Below are 27796 nucleotides of genomic sequence, written 5' to 3' on the forward strand. Positions count from 1 at the left end.
TTATATCCATGGCGTTGAATTTGAAAGGTCAATATTTTCTGGATTACTCCGGCTTCGTATTTGCACGTACGTTTAGCTGGACGTGCGGTCGTCAAGTTTTAACAAGCAACAACGTTGTTATTGCAATTTTCGTGTAAAGACGCTCGCTCGCTTGTATATTATATATATAGATATACAGATGGCAGGTATACTTAACAACGCAGGAAGAACACGAGGTGCGTATCACATGTGCTTGAAGAAAATCCTTCTATATACCTGTCTGCGTTACGCAAAACATGTGTGAAAATAATGAGAAAGAATTTGAAAATAAAAACAGAACATTCTTTCTCGTTAAACATTGCAGAAATTAAGTATCTGGAATAAAAATAATCTCCATGCATTCCAAAAGAGTTAAAATTAACGGTGTAGAGTACTTTTCAGGTTCATCCAGAAATTTCAAAATCCAGTTTTTTGCCAAGTTCACGATATTTTCTCATAGATTGAAAATTGGGATTTTTTCTCCAAACTTGATTCGTTCAAATTTCAAAGATGCGAAAATAAAATAACAAAGAATGAATTATTCTAAATCTTGATTTTAAAAAGTGTCACTGATTAGAACGACTACCAATCCAATAATGTCTCAAGATTTCGAAAACTTCATCTTTCGTTATTTTATTTACGCATATTTGAAATTTCGATGTATCGGCCATTCGAAATATTCAACCCCCACCCGAAATTTGATCACCCCTGCGGTCTTTGCACCCCTTGATTTTAATCGAGGAGTAAAAAATCGGTCCAAGTAAAAATCCGCCGATCGCGTTTGGCCGCGGAGCTGCGGACCGAGTCGAATATAAAATACTCACTCGCCTCTTGGCGCAATTGGTTTCGGTGATTAGAAAATAAGTTTTGACGCAAGAGAAGCGACCACCGCTGTTCGGCCCATGTACCTCGAGCCTGACTGCAGCCCCACGAGTAGGTAATACAAGTCGCACAATAGCTCTGCCATGGTAGTGAGTGCGAGTAATGTAGTCAGCGAGTAACTAGTCAGTCGCGCGGCCGACATCGCACTGTGCAGAACACTGCACTAATATAATTGTATTCACCGATTGGCGGAATGTGAATAAGGAAAGAAGAGAAAGAAAGAAAGAAAGAAAGAAAGAAAAAATAAAATAAAACATTATAATCTTTCGAAAAGTTCACCGATTTATAGAAGAAAAATTTCCTTAAGATCTCTAGATCGATTAACCTTAAGCAATAATTCAACATTTTGCACAATTTTTACAAAAAAATAGAAACGAAATAATGTAACTTTGTGAATTGATAATGCTCACCGCGCGATCGATATCCTACAATTCGATCCATTAACGTATACCTGCAGTAACGACCGCATTCTTTTCCAATAACGCGATAATTCATATTATTCAAATATTCTATAACTACGTGTAACTGCAATCGCAAAACCGTTGCAAAAAGAGACTGAGAATAAAAAATAACGACATTTGAAAAATCTCTTTATTCAAGCTCATTGTTCGGTGCGAGTATAACAAGTGTGTAAAAGTGCATGCGATCGATAACTGTGGATTAATAATAAAATTCAAAGGGTGAGTGCTAAAAATTATCTACAAACGAAAAACAGCTGATTTAATTTTTTTATTTTGTTTTCTTTATTTTTTTTAAGGCATAATGTGATAATTTTGTATTTTCGTGTTGACCAAAACACTGTATAGCGTTTCGGAGGTTGTTTAATCGTACACAAGCTGACGTAGCGCATCGGATGGAATAAAAAAAAATTTTTAGTTCGCCAACTCGGCGCCAGATGGCGCTGACACTCAGCGCTCCCATAGGAGAGTTGATCGCGGGCTTTACGGCCACCCCGGAGTAGAATTTGAGCTGCTTTCGCATGAAGTCGACACTGCCAACCCAACATCGACGAATACTCATTTGAAATTCACGAATGAAACTTTTTTCACGGTAAATTGCAATATTTAGATTCAAAGACGTGAAGTAAATACCGATGATTTGCGGCAAAACAAAGTAGGACGTCTTGATTCTGGCTGTACTACACGACTGGCATGGAATACCTGTGTCAATAAGTGACGTGGAATATTACGGTGGTACCATTGACCTAAATTTTCACCAACGTCAAATATTTCGGCTCTCCTACGGTGTCGAAATACCAAAGCACCGGACCTCTGACTAAGCATGCAAATACATGCGACGAAAATCCGTCTTTACTATATATACGCGATAAGCATATTTCGTAATCACGTTTTATTTATTGTTAAGTCTCGGCGGACCTGCAGGGTATTAGAAAGAAAAACCGCGGTTTTAATCGATGGTAAATTGACGTGCTATGCCCAACCTTTCACCGCGCATCGCACATCGTTTGCTATAATCGTTAACGGTCCCCGAATATCGAGTGAGTATGTCTCGCACTTCGAGGTTCTTGAAGTCGAAATGATGTCGCATCAACACACGACTTTGCAGTCAGGGACTCAATCACGTGGCCGATAAAAGTAGAAAATTGCAAATTCGCCGCAATCACGTGCCCGCAATTCGACGATTTTCGTTATCGACGTTAAGATGTTTTTTATTCGATTCATCCGAATTTTTTAAGTCAACTTTAAGAGCTACCGTGTTTTTTTTTTATTTTTATTTTATTGGCATCCAATTGTTTCGTTTTATATACCGTTTTTAGTGATGTGACAAAGACACGAAACTCTCAACTGAATTATACAGACTTTGATTTGAAATTATTTTTACTAAGCCAGTCATTATACCGCTATGATAATCGACTATCAATTATTAGGGATAATAATTACACCGAGACGTTTACGATGATAATTTCTTACACAAGTTTAACCGTTAACAAATCCATCGATTATACATCGTTCGATAATAAATTGTGTACATATATGTATCTATAATCTATACATACGAAAGCCTAAGCAGCTGCGCAATGTTCTTTCTTTTCTATTTTATTTTTAAGAAAATTTTCGCCTTTTTTTTTCCCCTCAACGAGAATCGCGAGACAAATGAATCCCGAGATGAAAATATGAATATAGATTATAACTATGAATCGTGATACGATCGAATTGAAAAATTGAATTTATTTAGTTGGTATAATATTTTTTTGTCTTTTTTTTTATCGTTAATTTTCTACCCGCCATATTATGTTACGCTTTGAAAGATTATTTTGCTTATCCTGTCTTTCCTTCTGTTAGGTTAAATAATACTATACCTGTGTTGTGTACGTAAATAAATAAATAAATAAATAAAAAAAAAATATAATTTTATGATTAAGGACGTCGAGAAAACTTTTATCCCAACGTTGCGATTAAGGTTAAAAAAAAATCCGGCCTTGCAGATTTCACTCACGTTTGAAACAGCATGGCTTGATCCTACTACAGTCGAAAGAGTCTAGACAATTTACAGTTTAATGTCACGCTGCCTCGTAGAATTGTATAAGGCGCCGTTAAACCGAACTGCGTCACGACGCAATCCGATACGCAGAATTACGTAGAAAGCTTATTGCATCTCGATCGATCGAGTGATCCGACGATCTGAAATCAAGACTCCGTCAAAGGAATTGTATTTTTCTATTTCATCTAGGACGAGTTTTTGTTTGCCACCTTTTCTCGTCTTCTTGGAAATTCGAAGATCAAAAATCACGAAATCGGAGATGTTATATAATATATATTATTTTATTTATTATTATTAATCGAATTTATGAACAATATTTCATGCGAATAAAGGTAATATACCTCTGCTGAGAGAATTTGGCAAAACACAACTTGCGGTTAGGAGGATTTTTCGGAAATATTCTTTCACTTGAATTTCATGCGACTAATAATAATCACTGAAAACAATAACGAGTGAATAAATATCGCTATTTACAATCTCGTGATAATTAGATTTTATTGAAAATATGTGGTTTCATTTTTACAATCATTATCTCGTAACGATAATCTTAATACGATCGAAATTTGGGAAATACGTACGCGGTCATAAACAATAAAAATGAAATAAAAAATGCGAAACGTTTCAAAGGATCAAAAACAATCACTCGGAGACACAATAAACAACTCCGCGGTGTAATATGTTGGAAAATAAGAATAAAAAAAAACTGCCGATACAGAGTGAAAGAGAAAGGAAAGTGCAGGCTAGATAATCTCCGGCTCTAAGCGCGCTGCGTAAATTATCTAGCAGTAGATAATTGGTAATAAACATGGACGTATACGGTGCTAAGATTACGTACATAATGAACCATGTATTACACATCCGATTCAAAGTATAATTGCTTTCGGAATTAGAAAATGAAGTTTTTTCGGACGACTAACTACGTGGCAAAAAACGTCAACAATCACGTATATACCGTACCTTTTTTTTATCCATAAAGAAACTTTTCAATCAGCATGATATCAATTGACGTGTGACCATAAAGAGTAAAATTTGCCTCCAGCTAAGTAAACCGCAAACATTGGCGAGAAATGATTTGCGGTATTGGATTTGCAGTGATCCGCGAGATTACAGATCGGCACAGACTTCGCTGTCACATCGCCTATAGAATCATGTTTAATGGATATGGGTTTTAAAAAATGACAAATTATCATACGGCTGTCGCAAAATATATCTACAACCGATGAATTATTCATCTCGTGAAATTTTTTCCGCTATAGCGGCTGATCCGATCTGCAATACGAATGATATCCGCAATTAACGCAGTTTATAATAATAATATACCTAATTTCCATCCACGTATTGTCATTGATCTTAATTGTTAAGAGGGAGAGAAAAAATCGTCATTACAATTCGACGCTATTATTCCGCTATTCCGGGTCTAATTTGCAGCGCGAATTTTGAGGTTAGGGGCGAAGAATTTCGCCAATGAAGAGCGTCGTCTACGCCCACTTACGTCAAGAAGTGGGCTAAGAATAAGGATATTAGAGGGGTTCAGTGTCCTTCGTTTCAATATTGAACGCAGCAACGTGGGGGGCCAAGCAAGAATTGTGAAAACATTTCGCGGGGATTCCCCAGATCCTTGATCGCAATCTTCGTCTATTCATCGTTTCGATGCCGCTTCGTGCTAAGTTTACGATCAGTAATGAGTACCTAACGGATTTCGTACACGACGACGCCACCATAAACCGATCGTATGTGACTGGTTTAATTTGAGAAGGCATGTCTGTGAACGACTAGCTGCCGATGTGTTGAAAATTTCCGGTGATTTAACCCCTTCGTTGGCAGCAAGAATTCGATAAAAAGTGCCCAAAATAAGTGATTTATGTTACTGATTAGAAATCTGAACTCAAAATTTAAAAATTCGAAATGGCGGATCTAATATGGCCATCAAAAGTGCGAAAAACGGTTTAATTTGGATAAATCTTGCTACTCATGGGTTATTTCGAACTGTTTTTTGCACGGTCGTCCGTCATATTAGATACGCCATTAAGAATTTTTCAATATTGTGTTCAGATTCGTATTAAGCCACCTCGAAAAGCCCAGAGTACCAATTTTTATCTAAATCGAGTAAAATTTTCAATTTCGGTCCGCCATTTTAGCGCCACCATTTTGAATTTTCAAATTTAGAGTTCAGATTCGTGATAAGCGACCTCAAAAATCTCTGGGTGCTAATTTTTATCTAAATCGAGTAAAGTTTTTTGGTTTTTGTCCGCCATATTGGCGCCGCTATTTTGAGATTCTAAATTTTGCCTTCAAATTCGGATTCAGCGGAAACAAAAATAAAGGTTGACGCACTATTTCGTCAATGCTAACGAAGGGGTTAATCTTCGTAAAAAATTCGTTAGCAATTAGCGATTATTCAACTTGTGTAACGAATTAATAATTACATATTTTTATTCTTTCATTCTACAATTCATGTCTTCACGAGCGAATCGACAAGGTTGATTTGCTCGCTTCTATTTAACGCACTTCCGCCGTATTCCGGCAAGTGAAGACAAGGTCGATCTTCGCGTCGTGAAATTGTGTCGTGAAGCACGAAGTGTTTGGAAATTTGACCATGGAGGTTTGTTTTTCTCATCATATGAGATTCGGCGAATTCTTTGATAAATATATTTTGGACATCAGATTTCGGACTCATTCCATGCATTTTTCGTCGATCTTCACTCCAAGTTCTCCTTCTACGAGTTCATTCCTCTCTTACTCACACGCCAAACTTTCATTTTTGCACATTTTCTCATCATTTCTTACATTCTCACCGAGCGAAACTGGTTTCTCGAATTGATCATACTAATTACAGAATCTATCGCGGAATGAATGTTGAATATGAATTGTTGAATTAATTTAAAGAGGGTGCAGCAGAGACGGTGAAAAAAATAAATAACAATTCTATAAAGGAAACCATCGCAAAGTCAGAAGTAATAAAAATTAATATAACGTTACTTGGTTGATTTTTTCGCTGCAAATCTGTGGTTCTGTTTTTTCAAACAAATACAATATCTCGGATTACACTAAAAGATCGGGCAAAATGATCACGCAGATGAATTTTTAACGGTTTTATACGTCCGCAGACTCGAGCGTCGACAGCGTCGCCTAGAATAGGCGCCGCAAATATCCGAGTCACAAGCAAACGTAACCGGATAAAATGGATAATTGGGCCCAATGACACTGGTGCGGACTCAGACGCTCTCCGTTACCATCTATCTATCTACTATCTATCTATCTATCTATCTATCTATTTAATTTACGGGGTCTACCCAACAGACGAGCAAAAAAAAGGGTTTTTTCAAAAAAATGTTTAACAAGTTTTAACTGTATAGTATATTGATATGAGCTTTGTTAGACTTAGAAAATACACTCCCAAATTACATAAAAAAAATTGTTTTTCATTGATTTTAATCACTTTTTATACACAAAAACTGTAGTTGAAATTTCCAAGAAATTTTCTTTCATACATATACTCGACGATAATCGTCAATTGCATTACAATTAAGTTCACTCGAGTCTCCACAGCATTTATAATGACCATCGACACAAATGACAGAAATCGTAGAAAATGATACGTTACTTTGATAAAAATAAGAATCAAGATATTTTCACGAGAATGTAAAGATAAAATTTCCAATTCCTAATTAGTACTCGATTGGGTTACAATTTTTTTCTTTTCTTTTTTTTTACATATTTTCACCGAAGAGAATATGACAAAGATATTCTGCACGATTCGGTCACATATTGCTTCGTAATGCTTCACAGTAATCCGTGCAAATATCGATAAACCGGATATCGTTATTTTCATATTTAGCAAAACACGTATAACTATAAGAAAATCCGAAGTATCTTGTATTTGTCAATCACACATTAATCTTTCATTTTCTCGTTTTGCTCTTTCCTCGGGAAAAACTCGCCGAGCGTTTGTGCAAATTATGTTTAAGCCATTGTCATATCGTAGCTCGATGGAATTTCAGGAAGCCGTTAGTTAACACTCAACAAGGTCTTGAGAAATCGTACGGATAGCGTGCGATGGTTAGATTACGCAACGCGACTTATTTTTCTGAGTTATTAGTAAATTTTCATACCCGTTAGATAGTATAGTTTGTAAAAAATTTCTCACTGCCCGCAAGGAGTTCGGAAATTTTTTTTTTTTTTAATTTTCCCTTCATTTTCCAACTTTAAAATCGTATACAATTTACCTCAACTTTTTACTTTCTACTTTAACTTAAATTTTGCCTTAAGGATATTTTATTTTTCCCCCATCGGTTCGCACGTGATGTACAATTTTTGTACGATACGATGCACTTCATTGTAAGATATATGAAACGCGATAACAAACATCGCTCGCGGTGTTCAAAAAGCACAGCAGCTTATACCTTCGACGTTATAACACAAACATGCAGTATGTATCTCGGATTGCAACGAACGCACAATATCAAACATTTAATATTCAATAATGAAACCGCATGCTTTCGCTACTACGAACAATAAAACTGACGCGTAGAAATTCTGCGCGGCGACAAAGAAAAAAAAAAAGAACAATTGAGAGGAAATGTTCGGTTTTAATTAAATTAAAAAAACGGTTAAAGATTCATGCCAAAAAAAAAATTATTATAATTATTTTAAATCGATCAATTTCAAATCGACGTTTGTATCGAACTTTTCTTATCCATACAGCATCGCGGAAAACATTTTTTGATAAAACGATTTTCGAATAATTTTTATAACGTATTATTTGTAAAAGACTCGATCAATGTCGATACTGAAGCTGTGTTTTTAGTAATAAAAATAGACATAAACAGTGTTTCGTTTGCAGCATTGCGAACTTGAATACCTACACTTGCATAAATATATATATGTAAACATAAGACAGATGTCATCTTTGCAGGAAGTGACAAGTAAAATAATGATATTTTAAGACAGCTGTTGTTTAGTTATTATGTATTTCATTCAATTTGCAACTGCATAGGAATCTGAAGGGATCCGGTTGCTCCACTCGACTTAAAGGCTTATGGCACGTTTATCGTTGCAAATGGCATGCACATGTCACATTGTTCCTAGAAAGATTTACGATTAGCCATGCTACTGCAGCAGCACGTGCATTATTGGCACAACGTGTGTTCGAATGAAAAAAGTAAAAACAAATCACGCGTTACTCCTTGAAAAATATAAAATGTAAGCGCGTTTGTGTATTTGAAAACTCGTTAATTTTTTTTTTTTTTTTTTTTTTTCGTTTTACCCTTAGAGTTTAACTGTTTAAAAATAATTTTATCAAGTCATTAGATCGATAATAGAATCGATCATCGTTGCAAATCAATCGCAAGAAGGAAAGAAGAAATTTAAAAACTACTCGAGGCATGATCATTATTTATACAGCTGATTATTGTTAGCAGTAAAGAGAATGGATGCAATCGTAGTTGAGGATAAATCACCGATCGATGAGCTGCATAATTTGACGCTTGAAGGTGCGTCTCGGTTATGTAAAGGTGAATAATTTGCACGAGGATCCCATGGCTCTGGCAGCCATCAGGGTCATTGGCTGTAGAAAGCCAATCATGTCTGGGTCATTGAAAACTCCTGACAATAACTGGCCCGGCATGGCAGTCATCGTGAAGAATTATACTGCCCATGGCCATGTGATTTAAAATCCGGAGGCCAGTCGGAGGTGGATCATCGAGGCGCATGTTTATATACGTGACAGGAAATATGTATATCGTTCGAATGATCTATGACTTTTTCGCATTGGCCAAAACGAAATTCGTTGAAAAAATTGATTTGTGTGTCAATTGTCGTTCACTTATCTTCGAGTAGAAAAAAGAACATTTTCTTCCTCGTTCAAATCCCCTGCGAAATTTTTGCAAAGATCTTTGATATTTTCAACCGATAATAGGATCAAAGTTTATAGTCAATCTGTGATCATCGGATCAGAAAAGCGAAATGATGAATAGAGAAGACGGTTTATTGAAGCTGCAGGATTCCACAAGTCAAAATAGCCTGCTTTTACTATTTAATCATTTTTCTCTCTGCGAATGTAACAATCAAATTATTTGTTCGTATTAATTTACTGCGTAATTTCAAATGACAAAAAATGAATTCAGTCCAATTTGCATTATTGCTTTTCTCCTTTCCTGCGAGCATGTATTGATCAACAGCCGATAAAAAGTGTTCGAACCGTGTAATTTAACACGACGAAATTCAATCACCGTATCGCAATATGTGACACCGATTTGTCTCTTTTGATTTCAGATCAAACCAGAAATTTTTACCATGAGGTAGTCAGAGGAAGCCGTGAACGAAAGGAAAAGAAGCTTTTCCCAACCGATTTCGAGTTCCCCTGAATATTTTTAGCCTTCTTGTTCAAGTTTTTGTTATTTTTATTCCAATTGTTTTCGTTATTGTTTTTGTTATTCTTTTTAAATCGTGATAATAATTAAAACCGCAAAATGATGCTGCTCAGGAGTTTCTTCAGACGAATAATCACCGACTTCCGGCACAAGGAGCTGCTTCCGTTGAAGCTGCTGTTTTTCGTTCAGGCAGCGAGTACGTATTAAATATTGATGATATAATGTAAACTTCCGTAAAAGAATAATTACACAAATCGTATAGAACGAGAATGAAATTTTTTTTTACGACGATTACGCGAAAACAGAATGCGAAAATAATATTGTTCACAGTTTTTTTCACCGTCATTACGATTTACGATCTTCCTCGCGAGTCCTCTTCAAAATTGCTTGCCATCTACAGAAGATCAGAAAGGAGAATTAGAATAAAAATAAAATGCGCGAAGGCCCGAGGCTAGTGCTCAATCATCTTCTTAATAATTCACTGACGGCGGCATCAAATCCCGTGTACAACCTGACATATGAACGTTATTTTATGTACTTGAGACGTAGGCGGAAGGCAGCTGAGTACTTACAATTATAATATAATGTATGTGTGGGTAAACCTACGTATTATATTTTCGCTTAATGCGCCTCAAGGTGTTTCTACATAATATTTACCCCCCGAATTAGTAGATGGAAAAAGTTAACGAGATAAAAAAAACCATTGAACACCTTCAAATAATATCTCCAGGATATACCAGGTCATTTCATGGGAATTCGAGATGGATTATTTATCACAGGATGAATTCGCCTACTTTTATGCAATTCGAAGGACATACTGACGAAGTACGCCTGCAATTATGCAATATGGTATGCTACGTTGTATTTCCAATTGTCAAAATTCCGGCGAGTTTTTGTCAAACGTATCCCATATTGCATAAATTCAGGCGGATTTACCAACATTTCCACGAAATAACAGTTTGATTGTGTTCAAGCTTTTAGAGAAGTTGTTTTGTTTAGCAACAAATTCAAATCAATTCCCATTGTATGCAGTATCCTCCAGACATATATTTTACTTAACTTATGAATACGCATTCGATTATGCCTAGCCTACGTACCGTTTGCCAGCAATTAATTCGCGTCACGTCTCACCCATTGACACTTGAATCTGGTGACGTATATAAGATCTGTCAATAATGAGTCATTGAGCAAACGCACCGCTGGAAATATTCCGCCGAAAAATGGCAAACCAAGTTAGAAAAATTGTCACTAAAAATTTTTCACCTTGTGATTAGGTGTTTTCTTCTTATTTGGTTTTGCTGCCTTAAATAAAGTTCGGGTTATTTGTTGTTTGGATAATAATGTCAATCACTTGCTATCATCGTTATTATCGGATTCGAATTTTCCACACGATTTCGGCTCACACTTCATAACAATTTGATGAATTTCCATAGCATTGTACGTACTTTATCCTTACCTGACAATCCACATGCGAGAACTGGGCGTAAGCGTCGAAGAAACGGCAATAATGAGCGCAGTTACACCGGTCGTGGCAATAGTAATGCCACCTTTAGCTGGCATGATAGCTGACAGAATCGGAAACTTCAAGGTACGCATTCGCATGATTACAAATTGCAATGCCATCGGCCATGAGTCGTAAATAATTTCCTTACCGAAAATTTCATAATATATTAAACCCGAAAGAATTTTTATCGGTATTTAATTCCCACAAATCTATTGCTTCACGATTTTTTTTTTCTTGTGTGTTTAATCGTACAGATTTCTGTTCTTGTAAGAAATTTTTTTTTCTGAATCTCTAATCATCAGGAAATTATTTCTACTTCAATGGAAATAATTCAGGTGTCTGAATATTGCAAAAATAATCTTAAAACTTCCGATTATACAATAACACGTTTTGCTCGAAAACCATTAAACCTGGCGATAAATTTTTTGCCTATTCGCACCCGCAGATATTGCTGTCCCTGTTTTCATCCCTTGGAGGAGCAGCAGCCCTTCTGCTTCTTCTTGTACCCGTAGGAAGGGTGACGGTCCGATTTCCTGAGAGGGTTGTAATGGACCTGGGCTGTCCGGGATCGAACGGTGATCTCGTATACACAATGAGCCAGGTACACCCCTGCGAGACAAAACTCGCCCCGGAAATCGCTACGCGAATAGAAAGTTGCGGGTAGGTGAAAGAAAGGCACTAAATTGGCGTAAAACATGCTCGCGTTGTGCGAGAAATATCTATTTATGTGGCATGCCCGTAAACCACCTGTTTTTTTTTTTGGCAAGGATAAAGATTTCAGAACGAGCTGAAGGTGAGCCGGAAGCGAGTCGGAAGCGAGTACTGAAATTATCCGCGCCAAAAAACGGTTTACAGGCATGCCACATACAATATTTTTTACGGTATGGGCATTGAAAAGCAAAACGAAGAGTGAGGTTATGTCGCGATCTGTTCGACGAAGCTACTTTATTCGACAGTTTAGGATGCGCACTTCGAACTGCGCGTCAAAACTGCGGAATAAAGACTTTATTCCGCAACTTTGTTCACTGCCGTATAAAGCGTCACTTCACGGAACGAAAACTGCCACAAAAAGTGGACTTTTCAATGCCCATGCCGTAAAAAGAAACTTATGAGACAAAATTAAATGGACAAAAAATAATTCGAGTAATAGTAAATATTGTCATTTGTTGTTAATTTTGTTGTAAAAATTTGTTCACCTCATAATACATACCTGCTTTAAATCGGCTAATATTATTTCTTCGCAATGTTAAAAGTCGATATTTCAATACATTATTATTGCTGCTCGTTTATTCGTTTATTTCTACCCCTCGTTTTTTCTTTTACCTGTATCCCCTTACGTGCAGGTACATTTGCCACGTCGATTTGCACAACGACACCGAGGTTCAGGCTGTCTTGGCATCCAGAGGATACACCGTCAGGCATTACGATCTTACAACGGGCTCAAATCTTTCCTATAAATACACGATCTCGAAATCGGAATTACCTCAGGTGACTATAACACATTTATTATCTATTTATACTTATTACTTTTTATTAATTACTTTTCTTCAAGTACTAATCAGTAGAAGTTCATTGAATAATAGTCTTGAAGAATATAACTTGTTTTTATGGATTATAAATATCAGTGTAATAAAAATTATAACTGCGCATGACCTCCAAGCGATTACTCGAAAGTTATAATTTATATTCTTGGCAAGTAAGTAGTAGTAGTAAAAGAGAATATTCATTACGCGGAAACAACATGTTCTTGGATTATAAAGGAAAATAATCAAAATACAATAAAAAAAAAAAAAAAAAAAAATTTGCATTATAACTGATCTGTGACAATGAATTTGATGAACTTTGCAGACGATTATTAAAACTACGTCAGATGACGTGAGGGAGCACCGTTTACTTTCTAACAATGATTTCTACAAGACGTCAATAAGGCAGCTCTCAAAAAGTACTTACTTCTTTCCCACGAGCAAACTCTACGAATTCACTTGCACAGAATCAAACGTCACGATAAACCAGACTCGGTGTTCCTTTGGACGATTCGGAAATAAGGTAAGAGACTTGGAGTTATTTTCAAGTAGTTTTTCACACAAAGAAAAAATCTTTAGCATATTTCCATTATTGGAAATTCCGTAAAAAAAAAAACACGGAAAAATCCATGTTTCCATCCAATAAAATCGGATTCTGTGCAACTTCTCACTAAGTTCCTGATTTAAAGAAATGTTCCGCTACCAAGAGACCAGGAAATTATAGAGAGTCCTAAAACCTGACCTAAATCCTCCGTGAAACACGCCGCTTTCTCGTGCCACCAGCTCCGACGATCGAGACGGCTAAATACGCGATGATGATTCGACATTTTTATTAATGCAAAACAAAATCTCAAGAGATTCCAAACACGGTTGAATGAACAAAAAATTGCCGAGTCATAGCACATAATAGATGAATGCGAATATGAATGATCGCTCCGTTCCGGGATATTCCATTCCTAATCTTGTCGCTTTACTCGTTGCCTTTAGCGAATCTTGTTATTGTTGTAGTTGTTGTTATGTTATGTTGAATATTTTTTGTTCCTTTTAATTTCGTTCTAATTATTTTATTTTTGTTTTATGAACAGGGAAACAAAAGCGGAGACGTGAATTACCACAATTACAATTCGACGCTGAGGCTTTTGAACGCTACCGATATAGACACGCTGGAGGCGAAACGGAGATACTTGGGAGAGACGATATCGTGGACCGGGAAACCCGGTTTCCAAAAACCAAATTGCATTAATCCTGACCGGAAGGATCAGCGAGTTATCCTGACGGTGCCGTTGGTGAATTACACCGCTGGCAATGAGGTTTACAAGTCGTTGTTCATCGACGGATGCAGCAAAAGGTGCGTCGTTACAGCGCCGAGGAAGGATGTCTGCTCTAACATGAACACACAGATCGAGTACGACGTCAGTTTGACGTTTTGGCTGTACCTAGCGATCAGGGTTTTCATCAGTAAGTCTGGCGAGAGTGAAAATTCAAAGAGATACTAAGAAACGTGGTTTTACATTCGTAATCCATTTCGATTTCAAAAGAACCATTGAATTTTGGAACGAAATATATGCGTTCATAGTTTCGAACATTGATGTTGGAGGAAATTGATTAAAAATGACTCGAGGATCCATGAATAATCGCTTTGTTCACAGGTATGATCGGTGGAACAGCATTTGCGATGTTCGAAGGAGCTGTTATCGCCATTTTGAGAGACCAAAAAGCGGATTACGGACTCCAGAGGATATATGGAACGATAGGTGGAATGATATCGTCTCTCCTCTCAGGGCTTTTGATCGACTACGCGAGCAGCGGAAAAGAGTACACGGATTTCAGGTGTGGATTTTGAATAGTTGGACACCAAGATTAAACGAACTAGAAAACTGAAGAAGGCGAAAAAAACGCCGTCTTTTCTGTTACACCTTTTTTTCTATCCATTTCAGACCGGCCTTCTACCTCTACGCGGGACTAAAAATCCTTTCCGGTCTGCTCATGCTGACAATAAATTTGGAATTCAAAGCTCCCGCCAATAACGTCGTCAGCGACGTGATGAGCGTTCTCAAAAACATCGAAATCGTCGCGCTCTTCATAGCCTGCTTTGTTCTGGGTACGCATTACGTCATAAGTTGAATTCAAACTAATGAAACACACACCTTGGATCGTTTAAGATTTCTATCGATTCAACCTTCTTGACGAGCTATCAAGTTTTTCATTTCTTTTCATTTCTCATCTTTCGAACAAGTCTGCAATGCATTTTTCCAGACATCTAATTTTTGACAAAAAAAAAAAAAAAAAATTGGCAAGAAATGTAACCGATCGTCGGAGTTTCTTCGTCAATCGCTTTGCGGCATCTTGTTAATTGGTCGGGTGCATGCACATGCACGACTCGATATGGTACGATTAAATTTCAGCTCGTGTATGCGGATTGATCGTCAGTCGGAATACTGATCACGTTTGAAAATTAACAGCATTCGCAGTGTCGCGCATCCCGGCGACCGTGACACAACAAAACGTCACCAAGGCGACAATAATAACCGGAAATTGCGCAACGATCGACGACGACGACGGCTTTCGTTTCGCTTTAACGCACAACTGATTGGTCAAATTATAATGCATTGAATACTCGACGAGTGCATCACGTATACATGTACACATGTATAAATGTTTAAATTTAATTCGAGAGGCAGAGCGTGGCTAATTTGCTGCAGTTGACATTTCCCATCGTTCGAATATCGGGGTCATTCTGATCCGAAAATTCGTGAAAAATTCACTAGAAACGCAGTAGTGTGCCAAAACTTTAATATCGCCTCCAGGAGACCCTCAAAATATGTTTTTCCACCTCCAATTCTTGTGCATTTCTTTAGGAACTGCGTGGGGTTACATCGAGTCCTTTTTATTCTGGCTCCTCCAGGACTTGGGGGGCTCGAGATCGCTCATGGGTATAACCATAACGGTCGGTGGCCTCGCGGGAATTCCGCTGCTCGTCATGTCCGGTCCGATAATTGAGAAGATTGGGCACGCAAATGTACTCTTCATTGGTTTCATTTTCTACGCAGTGCGACTCCTAGGTGAGTTCGGCAATTGACAATCCAACAATTATACTCGAAATTTGCAAATTTATTTACGAAAACCAACTCGATACTTCTCGATAAAGCATGATGTTTACTTAAAAGAGTTACTCCCAGACCTCAGAAACTTTTAGAGATGTCTCTTTGCCCTGGAACATAGAACTCTTGATCTGTTAGTGCTTCATCCATTGGATCGTTTTTGATATAGATTAATAATGGATCCTTCGGGAGGTCTGATATTCTCGTTGATAGTCTTTTCAACATTAATTTCGCAGGATACTCGCTGATCTACAATCCCTGGCTGTGCCTCATATTTGAAGCTCTTGAATCAGTGACTTCATCCCTGAGTTTTACAGCGGCCGTTACTTACGCGGCGAAACTTTCAACGACGACGACAGATAGCTCAATTCAAGGTCTTCTAGGGGGGCTTTACTACGGTGTTGGTGAGCACAAGTTTATGAATAATAATAAATTCGTGGTATTCGTTTAACTAAATTTAAGTTTAAGTTATTATCTGATTTTTCGAGATTACGCGTATGTGAGATTTTACAAAAGAAAAGGGACAAACCCGCCTGTTTTTAGGCAACTTACATTACGTCCGTGTGTTTATATTGCCTGTATAAAAAGAGGCTAAGTAAATCCAATTGCCTACATACAGGCGGATTTGTTGCTTCTTCGTAATTCTTTGAACCTCATCATGTAGCCAAAAAGTGCCTGACCCGTTTTCAAGTGAAAAAAATCACTTCGTTTGATGTATTCAGTAGAATAAACTCTCAAACGGATGTTAGACGGAAAAAATACATTTTTTAACCATTCGAAACAAACTTTTTCAGGCAAAGGATCGGGGAGTCTGATCGGCGGCTACCTGATGAAGGCTTTCGGTACGCGGCCAACGTACCAAATATTTTCAGGAATGTCGCTGGTGACGGGTATAGTGTATTTCCTGTTCAACGCGCTTTACCTACGAAAGCGACCGCAGGTTGAGGGCAACGACATAGTGAAAAAGAAGCCCAAGAAGGTGGAAAAGTCAGAGGGCGAGTCGCAGACAGGGGTTGAAATCGAGCCAAAGGAAAAATCGGGGGTGATATTCACCAAGGATAAGTTATCCTACGGTTCGGAAAACAAGGCGTTTTCGGTGGAGGACGACGTGGATATCGAGAAAAGAACCGCGCAAAAAACTAAACCGGAAATGCATGAGGCTAAGGAAATGGAGGCGATCAAAAACGCGAGGAATCTCGATAGGATAGAGAAAATCGACGAGGCTGAGAGAAACGGGGGAAATGAGATCAAGGACTCGAGGGACGAGACCGTAACCGATGACGTCGAAAGCGGAGACGGAAGTGCCGTGAAGGTCGCCGGCTCACTAAACGGAAGTACCAATCTCGCATACGACAAGGAGGACGACGATGATACGGGAAAGTGCAATGTCACGATCGAAAAACAGCCCGAAGATAGAAAATAAATGAATTTACGAAGATAATTCAAGACAGGATTGTTAAAGGTGAATATTTTGTTCAAAGAAAGTAGAAAATTAAGTATCGTCGAATGTAGAAGAAAGAAAAAACGCCAAACGGCGTTCGTTGGATTCCCAAACAGTGATTTTCAAGACATCAAACCCAATTGCCATAGATCACTGAATTACCCAAAAAGATTTCTGAAGTTTTTTAAACCGAGATCTCGTACAATTTTGCGAATACACGTCGTAACATAATTTTTTTTATCGATGGTATATTAAGCACAAAGCTTAATCTGCGCGATAGAATGAAAAGAAAATTCGATAAGAAGATGATCTATACACTGTGATTTTCAAACAAGTTCGGGGCAAAGAAGTCGGAGGTAGCGCCAACTGGTGATGGCGTCGAGAATCAGCGCGACGTTCACGTAATTTAAAATCAGTTGTAGATATACTCGCAAATTTTTTTTTTTTTTTTTCATCGATGAACTTGAGCGATAATTTTTCTTCACTTCTTTTATTACCCATTATTCTATACCATTCTGAAAAGAATTCGTTACCCGTAATGTCAATATCAGGCGAGACAAGAGGTAAATAGTAAGATAAAAAAAAAAAAATGTAAACATATTATAAATTATAGATAAGCTCCGCATACATTTGAAATACGATTAAACGAATGACTGTAAAGTAATTTTTATTTACCGTGTAGGTAGTATAGATAGGTATATATAATTATAGCAGCTGGGTATATGCATATTATTAATAGAAATATCAGTTATATCGACGTTCAATATACGTACGTTATGTTTTATTATTTATATTTTTCTCGATAATAATGACGATGTTACGTACGCAGATATAAGACGCATAACTGTTACATTAGTTTGTGAGAAAGAAAAAAAAAGTTCTGAAAAAAAACACGCTTCTCAAGAATATTCTGTACCTAGTTTTCATACTATTTTCAACGCAGTAGTCGGTGTCCCTAATCGAAAAACCTTCTATTTATGCTCTCGATTGATCTAGGAAAAATATTTAACAATACCTATAAATACCTGAATGTGTGCAAATAACTGTGCAAATATGGTGCAAAAATGCAAATGTATCAGAGATTTCTCAATCAAATAACTTGGGATCGCACGTGAATATGGTCATACATACATATACATAATAGTGAGATTTCATAGCAGGAAACAATGCGACGGGAGAGACCGGGGTCTGATATTTAAGACGTAAAACCACGGCACGCGGGGTGCAGGTAAATATTATAATAATAAAAATAACGTTAAAAGTTTATTTAATTTAGTGTAAGAAAACCGTCGACCAGGTTATTTCTCCCCTGCATTTAGATATTAGTGATTAGCGTTTAGATAATGTAAAATAGAAAAAAAAAAAAACGAGGCTACTTTTTTGTGTATCCCAAAATTTTCAGATTATGAACACAATACTGTACGTGTATATCAGTGTTTTTAGAATAATTATTGTGAACAACTTTTAACCACATACTGATATATTAATTAATGTTGATGAATAAAAAAAAAATTTTGAAAATTTCGTACGTCTCCAAAACTTGTCGTTTTTCTTATTTCACTTTTTACAACGTTTTTAATCATCTTCGTCAAAAATCTGAATTCTAAACACGAAGAATTCCAGAGCTTGAATTTTTCTTCTTCACGGTCTTTCGTGACCTCTGCAGTGTCGGTGAAATATGGGGCAAATTATCAACTAACACAGAAGGATGAAGAACGTACAACGAATGTTCCGTTTCCGAAACCTGTAAAATTTCACACGCATCTAGAATAGGATAAGGACCATCGTTCAAAGTTTATTCTCACTTTGGTGAATCTGAATCTTTAATAACGTTTCGGAATGCTCGTAACGGTCTGTTACAGTTTGTCAAAGAAATTAGGAGGATTTTTGTCGGAAGAATTTGACCCCGGTTAGCGCCTCATTAGCGTTGGAAGAATATCTTTTGACACTTGAAAAGCGCCAAGCATTTATTGGTTGTTTCGGAAAAGTCTTAAGTGCACGGAAAACTTCAAACCATCTTAATCACGAGCATAAAGGTTTTTCGCCACTTTCTCACCCTGCTCGACAATACATAAGTTAGGAAATAAAAATGGCCGACTAAAACGCGAAGTGAGACTCATTGACGGTATAGACGGACAGTAACATTGCCACCGACGCGTGTCAGGTACAGTTACGAGTCTATATATGAGGTGCAACTGGGCTCGTCTGGTCATTTAGATGAATAACCGTTGAGATGAAACGTCAGCTTCTCGTTTTGGCCTTCGCTCTGGGGCTTGCGACCTCTGCAAACCTACCGGAAATAACAACCTACGCCAAAGTGACCAAGAATGGAGAAGAGACGAATAATACTCAGGGTGGAGTCGGCGGACCATTAACATGGCTGATCAAGTAAGCACAAGTGATCATTATACGAAATTTAATTGGACCCTGACATCGGCTTGTCACTACAAATCCTCGTTTTGTTAAAGCACATTATCAATGACCAACAAAACGAAATCCGAAGTTTCGGAGGGGCGAAGTGGCTCCGACGTCAGCATCACCGTTTCGCCTGTCTACGTTCCGCCAAGAATTCCTCAACTGCACAAAGGGGAAGCCGTGGATTATCCAACCACAAAGAGGTCGGTAAACTAACCATAATTCTTGCCTTCATTCGACACAGAGAAGACACACATTTCATATTTTTCAGGTATTCAACTCTCGACGAGGAAATGCTGGCACGTCTAGACTCTCAGGCGGGTCGAAACAGGGCCCAAGACAGGTTCCATCCTCCAGCAATATTCGAGCACGATATTGCTCACGGAAACGCAATGCGTACAAAGCCGATGGCCAGTTCATCGTCTTCTTCTTCTTCTTCTTCGTCTTCTTCCGGACCATCCGGTTCATCTTCACAGGACTCGGGCGCGTCCAGCAGCCCGGTTGCCACAGGACCGGGATACTCTTCACCCATATTTCCGGGTAGTTATGACTACAAACCCCCGAGTTACCTGGACGTCAAGCCAATGACCATGTCCATGGACAGCTACTCACCCCCCGACTCGATGCCCAAGGTGAGTTGACTGGATTTTGGAACAAATGCACTATTAGATGAAAGTGAAACTTAGTACTTGACACTCTGGACCAGTTCCGTTCGGCAAACGCTTCTGGGTGTGAGTGTAAATCGAAATCGTCCATTAGGTCGAATCTCAGAGGTCAGAATAGTTAGAAGGTTGAAGTGATTGTAATCAGTGATGAGAGATTGTTGTACAAGAATTCAGACAATGAGAAGATCAAAAGCATTTATTCCGAATTTCGACCATTCAGATTGATGAGATTTGATATGAAGGTACACTGGAGCATCTACTCAGGCGTCCTATTCACATATTGGGTATATCTTAAGGTACCGATGAATGAACCACACAAAAACGTTTCACAGGCTCCAAGTTCGTACGACTCGCCATCGATTCCGTATGGACCACCAGCAGACTACCCTGACCACGACCACGACCATGATCATGACCATGACCATGACCACCACGAGTCGGACCCTGAACTCAGCAGCGACATTCACTCCTCGGACTTTGGTTCGGGTCCGATATACGGAGGTGCGGTACCGCCAAAGCCAGTGGACTATGCAGGTCACTACGACCATCCATCGTTCGTGGATGATCCATACATCCACGATCATGACCACGGACACGACTTTCACCACGACATAATATACGACCATATACCGGATGACCACACGACACCGGAGCCAGAAATGATGGACCAGCGTCTGAACAAGCGACCATACTCGTACTACTTCGTTGGTAAGAAGCTGTGGTACGTACCGCTCTACTTCAGCATCTACTTCATCATCTACATCGCCGCTCTTATACTGAAGAGCATCGCCAGGCACAAGATCAACTTCCCACACGCTCTGGCTTCCGCCGTTCAAAGCAGAAGCAACGACTCCCCTGGGTGGCTCGACCTCACCGTAAAGGTACTCGAGGGCATTGAGACGGCCAGGAAGAGCTTCGCCCAGAAGGCGTAGCGTCACTTGGATTCAGTGTTCGGTTGAATTACCCGTTTTGAGACTGTCGTAGGAAGGTTAGAACGAGGCCATTCCTCTCGATCTAACCTTCTCGTCACTCCAATTGAGCCCCATTGCGACCAAGTCTTGACACGGTCAAGAATTATTCGCATCTCGGCTATCTAGTGGAGGAGAATGCGAATATGCACAGGATACGGTATCCAGTATGTACCGTACCGCTGTACATAGTTTAAGCCTTGTGTTTTTTTTTTTGTATTTGTATAATAATTAGCTAAAATTTGTAATATATATCTTCGACGATAAATGAAACCAATAAAACAACTTCCCTACTACACTCGCAATCATATCAACCAGTCACTGTCACCCAAACATCCCTATTCAGCTGCTCCAAAAACCCATCAAGCCTGTGTGATAATTACTATAAATTCTAGACTTTGGAAGTATCATTAGGTCACAAATAAGACCAAAGTAAAAAGTCCTAGTTGATCAGTAATTGTACTCACTGGATCACTTTTACTCTAAGCCATTACTCGAAGGAACAGTCTTTGGCGGGAGATGAAAAGCGATTGACTTTTCGATTTGAGAATGGTTCGATCTTTCACGACTTTGGGACCATAATGGCGCCGATTCTCGCAACGTCAATCCCGCTGCTTCGCAGCCAAGGTCCTCGCATAACAGAACTCGTGTCGTCCCAACGGCCGAGTTCTGGAACCAATTATCGTCGGTTGTTTAGAGTAGTGTTTCAACGGGACTTGGCTGTGATCGCTAATCAGCTGTTCCAACGTACCAAGGTATAGATATGGAGCATCTAACTGGTCCCCGTGCGCTGGTCAAATCCACGAGCTACGAGGAGGTCGACGAGTTCACTGGCTAATTAGACGAGCAAATGACCCAATAAATCTTAGAGGCTAAATTTTCTGGCCTTGAACTCCGAGCTGAAGAAGAATTCCGTTAAAATTGTATTATTCTTTCAAACGCATTTTAGTATCTGATCGTCGTTTTCACCCGTTTATAAGATTTTTCGAGAAAAAACTCAACCAAGGGAACATCTTTAAATTTACATGTTTCACTATATTAGGACATGCACATTCCATTTAGAATCGATTTCTATTTTGGGTGTCTAATGGCATAAGGTTCTGAGCGTCAACTTACGACCTTTTGCATTTGAAAAAGACAAAAGGGCGTTGATATTTTATTTTTTATCGTATCTAGACTCAAAATATGAAAATATGATCAGAAATGTTGAAATCGAATAACAGTTTAATTAAGAGCAAAAGATTGTTCGTGATCAGAATTTTTTATCCAGGAAAAATGTGCACTTCGCAAAATGAAATTTTTGTAGTTGGAATCCAGCTTTATTCGCTAATCATATTTTCAATCTTTGACCGATCAATCTGATTATAAATATATTTCCAAATTTAGGCGTTCCGGGAATTCATCATCCGGAAATGTATCGGAGTTTTTGTTACCCATCATTTTAATTTAGCGATATCTTCAAAAATCGATTGAAATTTAACCCACAAAACTTGGAAAATTATCATTTGTGTCATGTAAGAGATTCCGGAACCGAAAATGTAAAAACATATTTCAAGCTCAACCTAGTATATCCAAAATTAGAATTGAACCTGATAACAAGAACGGACCTGCGGTGAAGTGTTGAATGAAACCGATTAGAGCAAACAGAAATCTGGAGCAGTAAGTTTAACGAGGTTTAATCTTTTCATTTCGCCCTCAATTCAATAAAGTCGACGTCTGATGTCACTCTCGAGTCAAATGTTCACGTGATGGAAAAAATATTGTCCAAGTAATTTCGAGCTGCTACCTGTTATAACAATTTATAAAAATCTTTCAGTTTTTTATCTTTCCAATTTCTCACTTCCGATAGTTGCAGTTTTTACACGTTACTTCTGTTTCCTCGATAAAAAATCTCGTGTCAAATATGCAGTCACGTTTTATCAACCTGTGTCGAAAACGAATGGCAACGAAAAACTCGAGTAATATTTCTGAGACATGATTTAATTTCTTGTCTTTTATTTCACCAATAAAAAAATAACAAAAAAAATTAAAAAAACACGAAAATTGAAGAGAAAAAAATAAATCCCTGCCAGACAGAGACAATAATTGGGGAAATAAAAATAGCGTTGTTAGATTTTTGCCTACGAATCGATATCTGGCGAACTCACGAGCCAATTTTATTCCAGTATATAGATATGCACGTACAGACTGGGCGTTGGGTTTGTAACAATTAGGACGTTTAACACCAATTGGTTGTTTACCTAACGTTTCTTGTAATACAGTTACAAAGATGCGAGACGTCGAGGATCTCTCACCCTCAACGTCTCGGAGGCTCAGTTCGATCTAAGAAATCCCCCAGAACGTGTCCCGTCCCCAAAAACCTCCTCTGATTGTTCGCCAGACTCCGGCGTGATTAGTTGAAGAAAAAAAAATTCATACGTTTAAAAAACTTTCGAGTTCTCTGCGTCGACCGGTTAACCAGTGAAATTATTTAACTCGAGAGCGCGAGAAAAAAAAAATGTAATTACATATAACACAGAGTCGAAATGCTGTCGAAAATTTTTACTTGATCAAAATTTGTTCCGCGTGATTAGAACGTGATAAGATTTGTTGTAAAAAGTGTTTGCAGTCCATGTAGGGAAAGTAGAAAGACGTGAATTACAATTCATAATTATCCCTGATATTGAATCGTAAAATTTTGAAAATTTCTATCACAGATTTGATCCTCTTCTAGGTGAGCTTTCGATCTTCTTCAGCGTCTTTGTTTCCCTCGATGAATTTCCCTGACTTGTATTTTCATTCTTTTTATATCCTCAAGTCAAAATGGAATCAAGTTTTCTGCATGGGTCGTTCCTGCTTCTGGTATTGGCCTGTTCCGTACTGACAGCTAGTATCATGGACGATTCGGAAGTCGAGTCAATAACGGGTACCAGAGAACCGGAAACGATTTCCACGACGGAAGTGGCATCTGGGGTCGCGACTACCGTCCAGTCCTTAAGGTAAAACTTGCCACCATTTTTCTTTTCATGAATTCCAATGACAAATGAAAGAATGTTGAATGTTTATAAATTGTTTTTATATTTTTCTTATCACGTCACCTCAGAGAATCGCGATGGTATCGACCCGGCGGACTCGCCAGAGGAGGTGACGATCACGACGATCACGACGACGTGATGGATTATCACGATGCCCACGAGGTACACCATGAGGAAAAGGCGATGGTCGAGGGGAAGGAGGATTACTGGGGAGGTTACTACGACTTCCTCATTAACGAAGGAAGCTACAAATTCTGGGCCGTCTTCCAGGTAAGAACATTCAAACCCTAATAAGCCGAGTTTTCTTCGTTTTTGAAAATTGTTGTAGTGCAACGCGTAGATTTTTTTTAATGAAAAATCAAGTTGAAAAACAGATCCAAAGTTCTAAATCGAGGTCGAAATATCATCAATAAAACAACTAGCTAGTGAAGTTCTTAACCGTAAGATTAAAGTTGCTAATTTTTTGCAGTTTAGAAAACGTGAAATTTTCAAATTTGGAAAATTTTCTGATTCTTATGAAACTAAATCGTAGATTCTAAATCTGAAGTTGAATAATCGCATTCCAGTTGCGCAATAAAAAAATGCTTCCCCCGCTCCAAAAAAGAAAAAAAAAAAAAAAAAAAAAAAAAAAAAAAAAAAAAAAAAAAATACAGAAACCTGTTCACGTAACTTTTCAGCTTGGAACAGCGGCGCTGCTGATTTACAGCGGTTTCGCAGCGTTGTACTACGCAAAGGTGAATCCTTCGACAGACGACGACTACGAGGATTATTTCCTGCGGAGACGTCGGTCGATCTACCGACCCCCTCAGGAAAGGACCTTCCTTGGTCTGAGTCCCGAGGCTTTTCAAAGGATACTGGACGCGGTGGCGAGGGAATTTTACTGACAATTTTTTCCGTCTACTTGTTTTTTTATCGGTCGTGGATATTGCTTCGGCTTATCGTATCACGCGGTTTGAATTACCATTGTTGTAATTCCGATTAGCGGATGTTAAGAGTTCAAGATGCAGTGAAGCACATTCTGTACAATATTGTCGGGTCGGTGGAATCAAGGGACACGTCGTTTTAAGTTTGAAAAAAAAGGAACCACCTCAGTTTTGATTTCCAAAAACAGGATACGTCGGAGATAAATTTTTTAATCACAAATTTTGATAGTAGGTATAATAATTTGAATAGCGAATGAAATGAAAAATATCAAGTTTATACAAAAGGGAATATAGCAACATTTTATAGATTTGAAAAAATGATGTTCATTAGTCATTTTTTGTTGTGATAAATAAAAAGACTATTTTTAGAATCCTTAACAAAAAAAAACTATGATTATGTGGATTATTTTATAATGGATTAACTTTTGATCGACTTGAGTAGACCAACTCTACTTTTTTTTTTTTAATAAATTACATCGCAAGTTAACAATCTTTAAAGTTAAGCAGACCTCAAAACGCATTGATTTATATTAAAAATGAATTTATTAGAAAAATCTACGACGTGTTCTATTTTTGAAAATCAAAACGACGTGTCACTTTCTTCAACTTCAAAACCTGCGCGTCAATTTTTCGAAAATGAAAATGGCTCGTCTCTTTATTCCACTAACCCGACGATATGTAATATGTTTATTATAAATGTATAGAATGTGGCGATAAATTCCAACACACGTCAATCTAGGATATAAATATTTCTATATATTTTTTCAATGCGTTTTTCAAGACAGAAAAAGAAAATTTTACTTTCCGATCGTTTTGCATGTATGTCAGACGCGTTATATCGACGGATTGTGACAATTTCTTTCCACCGCTGATAATTAGGAACGATTTTATATGGAATGTATATTAAGGTTGTTCTTACTTCAAGCAGGTGTAAAAGTAAATACATTATGTATAGAATGTATCTGAAACTCAGCCTCACCGCTGTATCTAACATAATTATTTTATAATATAACCCTAATACTTGAAAGTTTATTTTAATATTTAATAATTACTTTTCATGTCTCTTTTTCTTTTATATGAAATTTTTGTAATCTTCTTTGAGTTTTTACAAAACATAAATTTGTATCTACATGTATATTATTCGCGTGTGAATTTAAAACTCGAGTAACAAAAATAATCGAGTTAAATAAATTAAAAGTCCGTTTGAAAAATGTTTTATACTTTATTTAAAATCATTTTTCCGTACTAGAGTCGGTTTAAAAAATCCTAGAAATAAAAATTTTAAAACACTCTTAAGCACAAGAATATTGAGAAAAAGAAAACTTGTGAAGAAATGATCAACTTGTCACGAATTAATAAAATTTATATAACTTTAGATGAATCGTCGAGTTTGTTGATGGAAATCTGTTAAATCGAAGTAGCCTTAAACCAACTATCAAGATTGTTTTTCCTCACGTTCTACTATATCGAATGTGCGGGTGATCTTTACATCAATGTTTTTATAATCTTCCTTTAAAACGAGTTTGAAATCGTTTTTTTGAAAAGAAAAGAAAAGAAAAAAAAAACAAAAAAACCATTCATTCCTTAAATTATACAACGCCGAATAAACCGTATGATATACAATAGAGGTAAAAATCGGGAGTAAAACAATTTCGAACAGCGTTCCCTCCCTCTTTTTATCCGTCCGATCGAATCTGGCAGCGTGGTCCGTCTGTCACGACCACCGAGGCGAACGCAGCAGCCGGGGTTTGAGTTTTTGCTGAAAACTACTGGCCAAAGTCTCTCTGGAAGGAGTACTTAGAGAGACATCGATGCGTTACATACGCACGCGGCATGCAACACGCGTATAATTAATGTCCGCAAGTTGAATCGGCGAAAAATGAAGGAGGGTAGATGGTCGACTAAATATTCGCGAGTATTAAAAGGCGGTAAAAAACGTCGGAAAGTGGGGCCCGATAAATCAGAGGAACTGTTGGAAGACGGGCCTTCGGTCGAAACCTCGAGGCAAATTTTCTTGTCGAGAATGCGCGCGCAATAAACGATCTTAAGGTGACGCTACAGGCAGTCTTTACCGACCGAGTGAAGTTTCACTAGTTTGGCTATTATCTGCAGAGTCTACGTATGGTTGACCCCAAAAGGTTCTAGTGAGAGCGATTCTTCGTCAGAAATTTTTTTTTCACGCAACAATAACACCAGAAAATCGTATTCCTGTAATTGAATTACCATCAATTGCGGTTACTTGCATTTTCTGGCGTTATTTTTTAGTTAAATACAAATAATTTTTTAATAAACTTTCTTGATAAACTTCAGTCTTTACTGACCGAGTGAAATTTCACTTGTTCAGCTATTATCTGCAGAGTCTACGTATCGTTGATCTCAAAGAGGTTCTAGTGAAGGCGATTCTTGGTCTGACATTTTTTTTTCACTCAACAATAACACCAGAAAGTTGTATTCCTGTAATTGAATTAC

General features: G+C 37.8%; 3 protein-coding genes across 3 annotated transcripts; all 3 read left to right on the forward strand.

The window, feature by feature from the left end:
* Positions 1 to 1433: 1433 nt before the first annotated feature.
* On the forward strand, positions 1434 to 17414 carry LOC124406334. Its single transcript, XM_046881721.1, has 12 exons — positions 1434 to 1580; positions 9676 to 9969; positions 11207 to 11361; positions 11723 to 11937; positions 12621 to 12765; positions 13126 to 13323; positions 13886 to 14258; positions 14450 to 14630; positions 14738 to 14901; positions 15659 to 15862; positions 16138 to 16305; positions 16696 to 17414. The coding sequence occupies exons 2-12, from the start codon at positions 9873 to 9875 to the stop codon at positions 17322 to 17324; spliced, it is 2529 nt and encodes an 842-aa protein (XP_046737677.1). The 5' UTR covers positions 1434 to 1580; positions 9676 to 9872; the 3' UTR covers positions 17325 to 17414.
* A 1953-nt stretch (positions 17415 to 19367) lies between these two features.
* Positions 19368 to 21524, forward strand: LOC124406342. Its single transcript, XM_046881735.1, has 4 exons — positions 19368 to 19730; positions 19811 to 19960; positions 20029 to 20389; positions 20755 to 21524. The coding sequence occupies exons 1-4, from the start codon at positions 19576 to 19578 to the stop codon at positions 21352 to 21354; spliced, it is 1266 nt and encodes a 421-aa protein (XP_046737691.1). The 5' UTR covers positions 19368 to 19575; the 3' UTR covers positions 21355 to 21524.
* A 2664-nt stretch (positions 21525 to 24188) lies between these two features.
* On the forward strand, positions 24189 to 25288 carry LOC124406355. Its single transcript, XM_046881749.1, has 3 exons — positions 24189 to 24368; positions 24473 to 24674; positions 25082 to 25288. Exons 1-3 carry the CDS (start codon positions 24193 to 24195, stop codon positions 25286 to 25288), a joined length of 585 nt encoding a protein of 194 aa, XP_046737705.1. The 5' UTR covers positions 24189 to 24192.
* The last annotated feature ends 2508 nt before the right edge of the window (positions 25289 to 27796 follow it).

The sequence above is a fragment of the Diprion similis genome, chromosome 5 (genome assembly GCF_021155765.1).
Source record: "Diprion similis isolate iyDipSimi1 chromosome 5, iyDipSimi1.1, whole genome shotgun sequence".
NCBI lineage: Eukaryota > Metazoa > Arthropoda > Insecta > Hymenoptera > Diprionidae > Diprion > Diprion similis.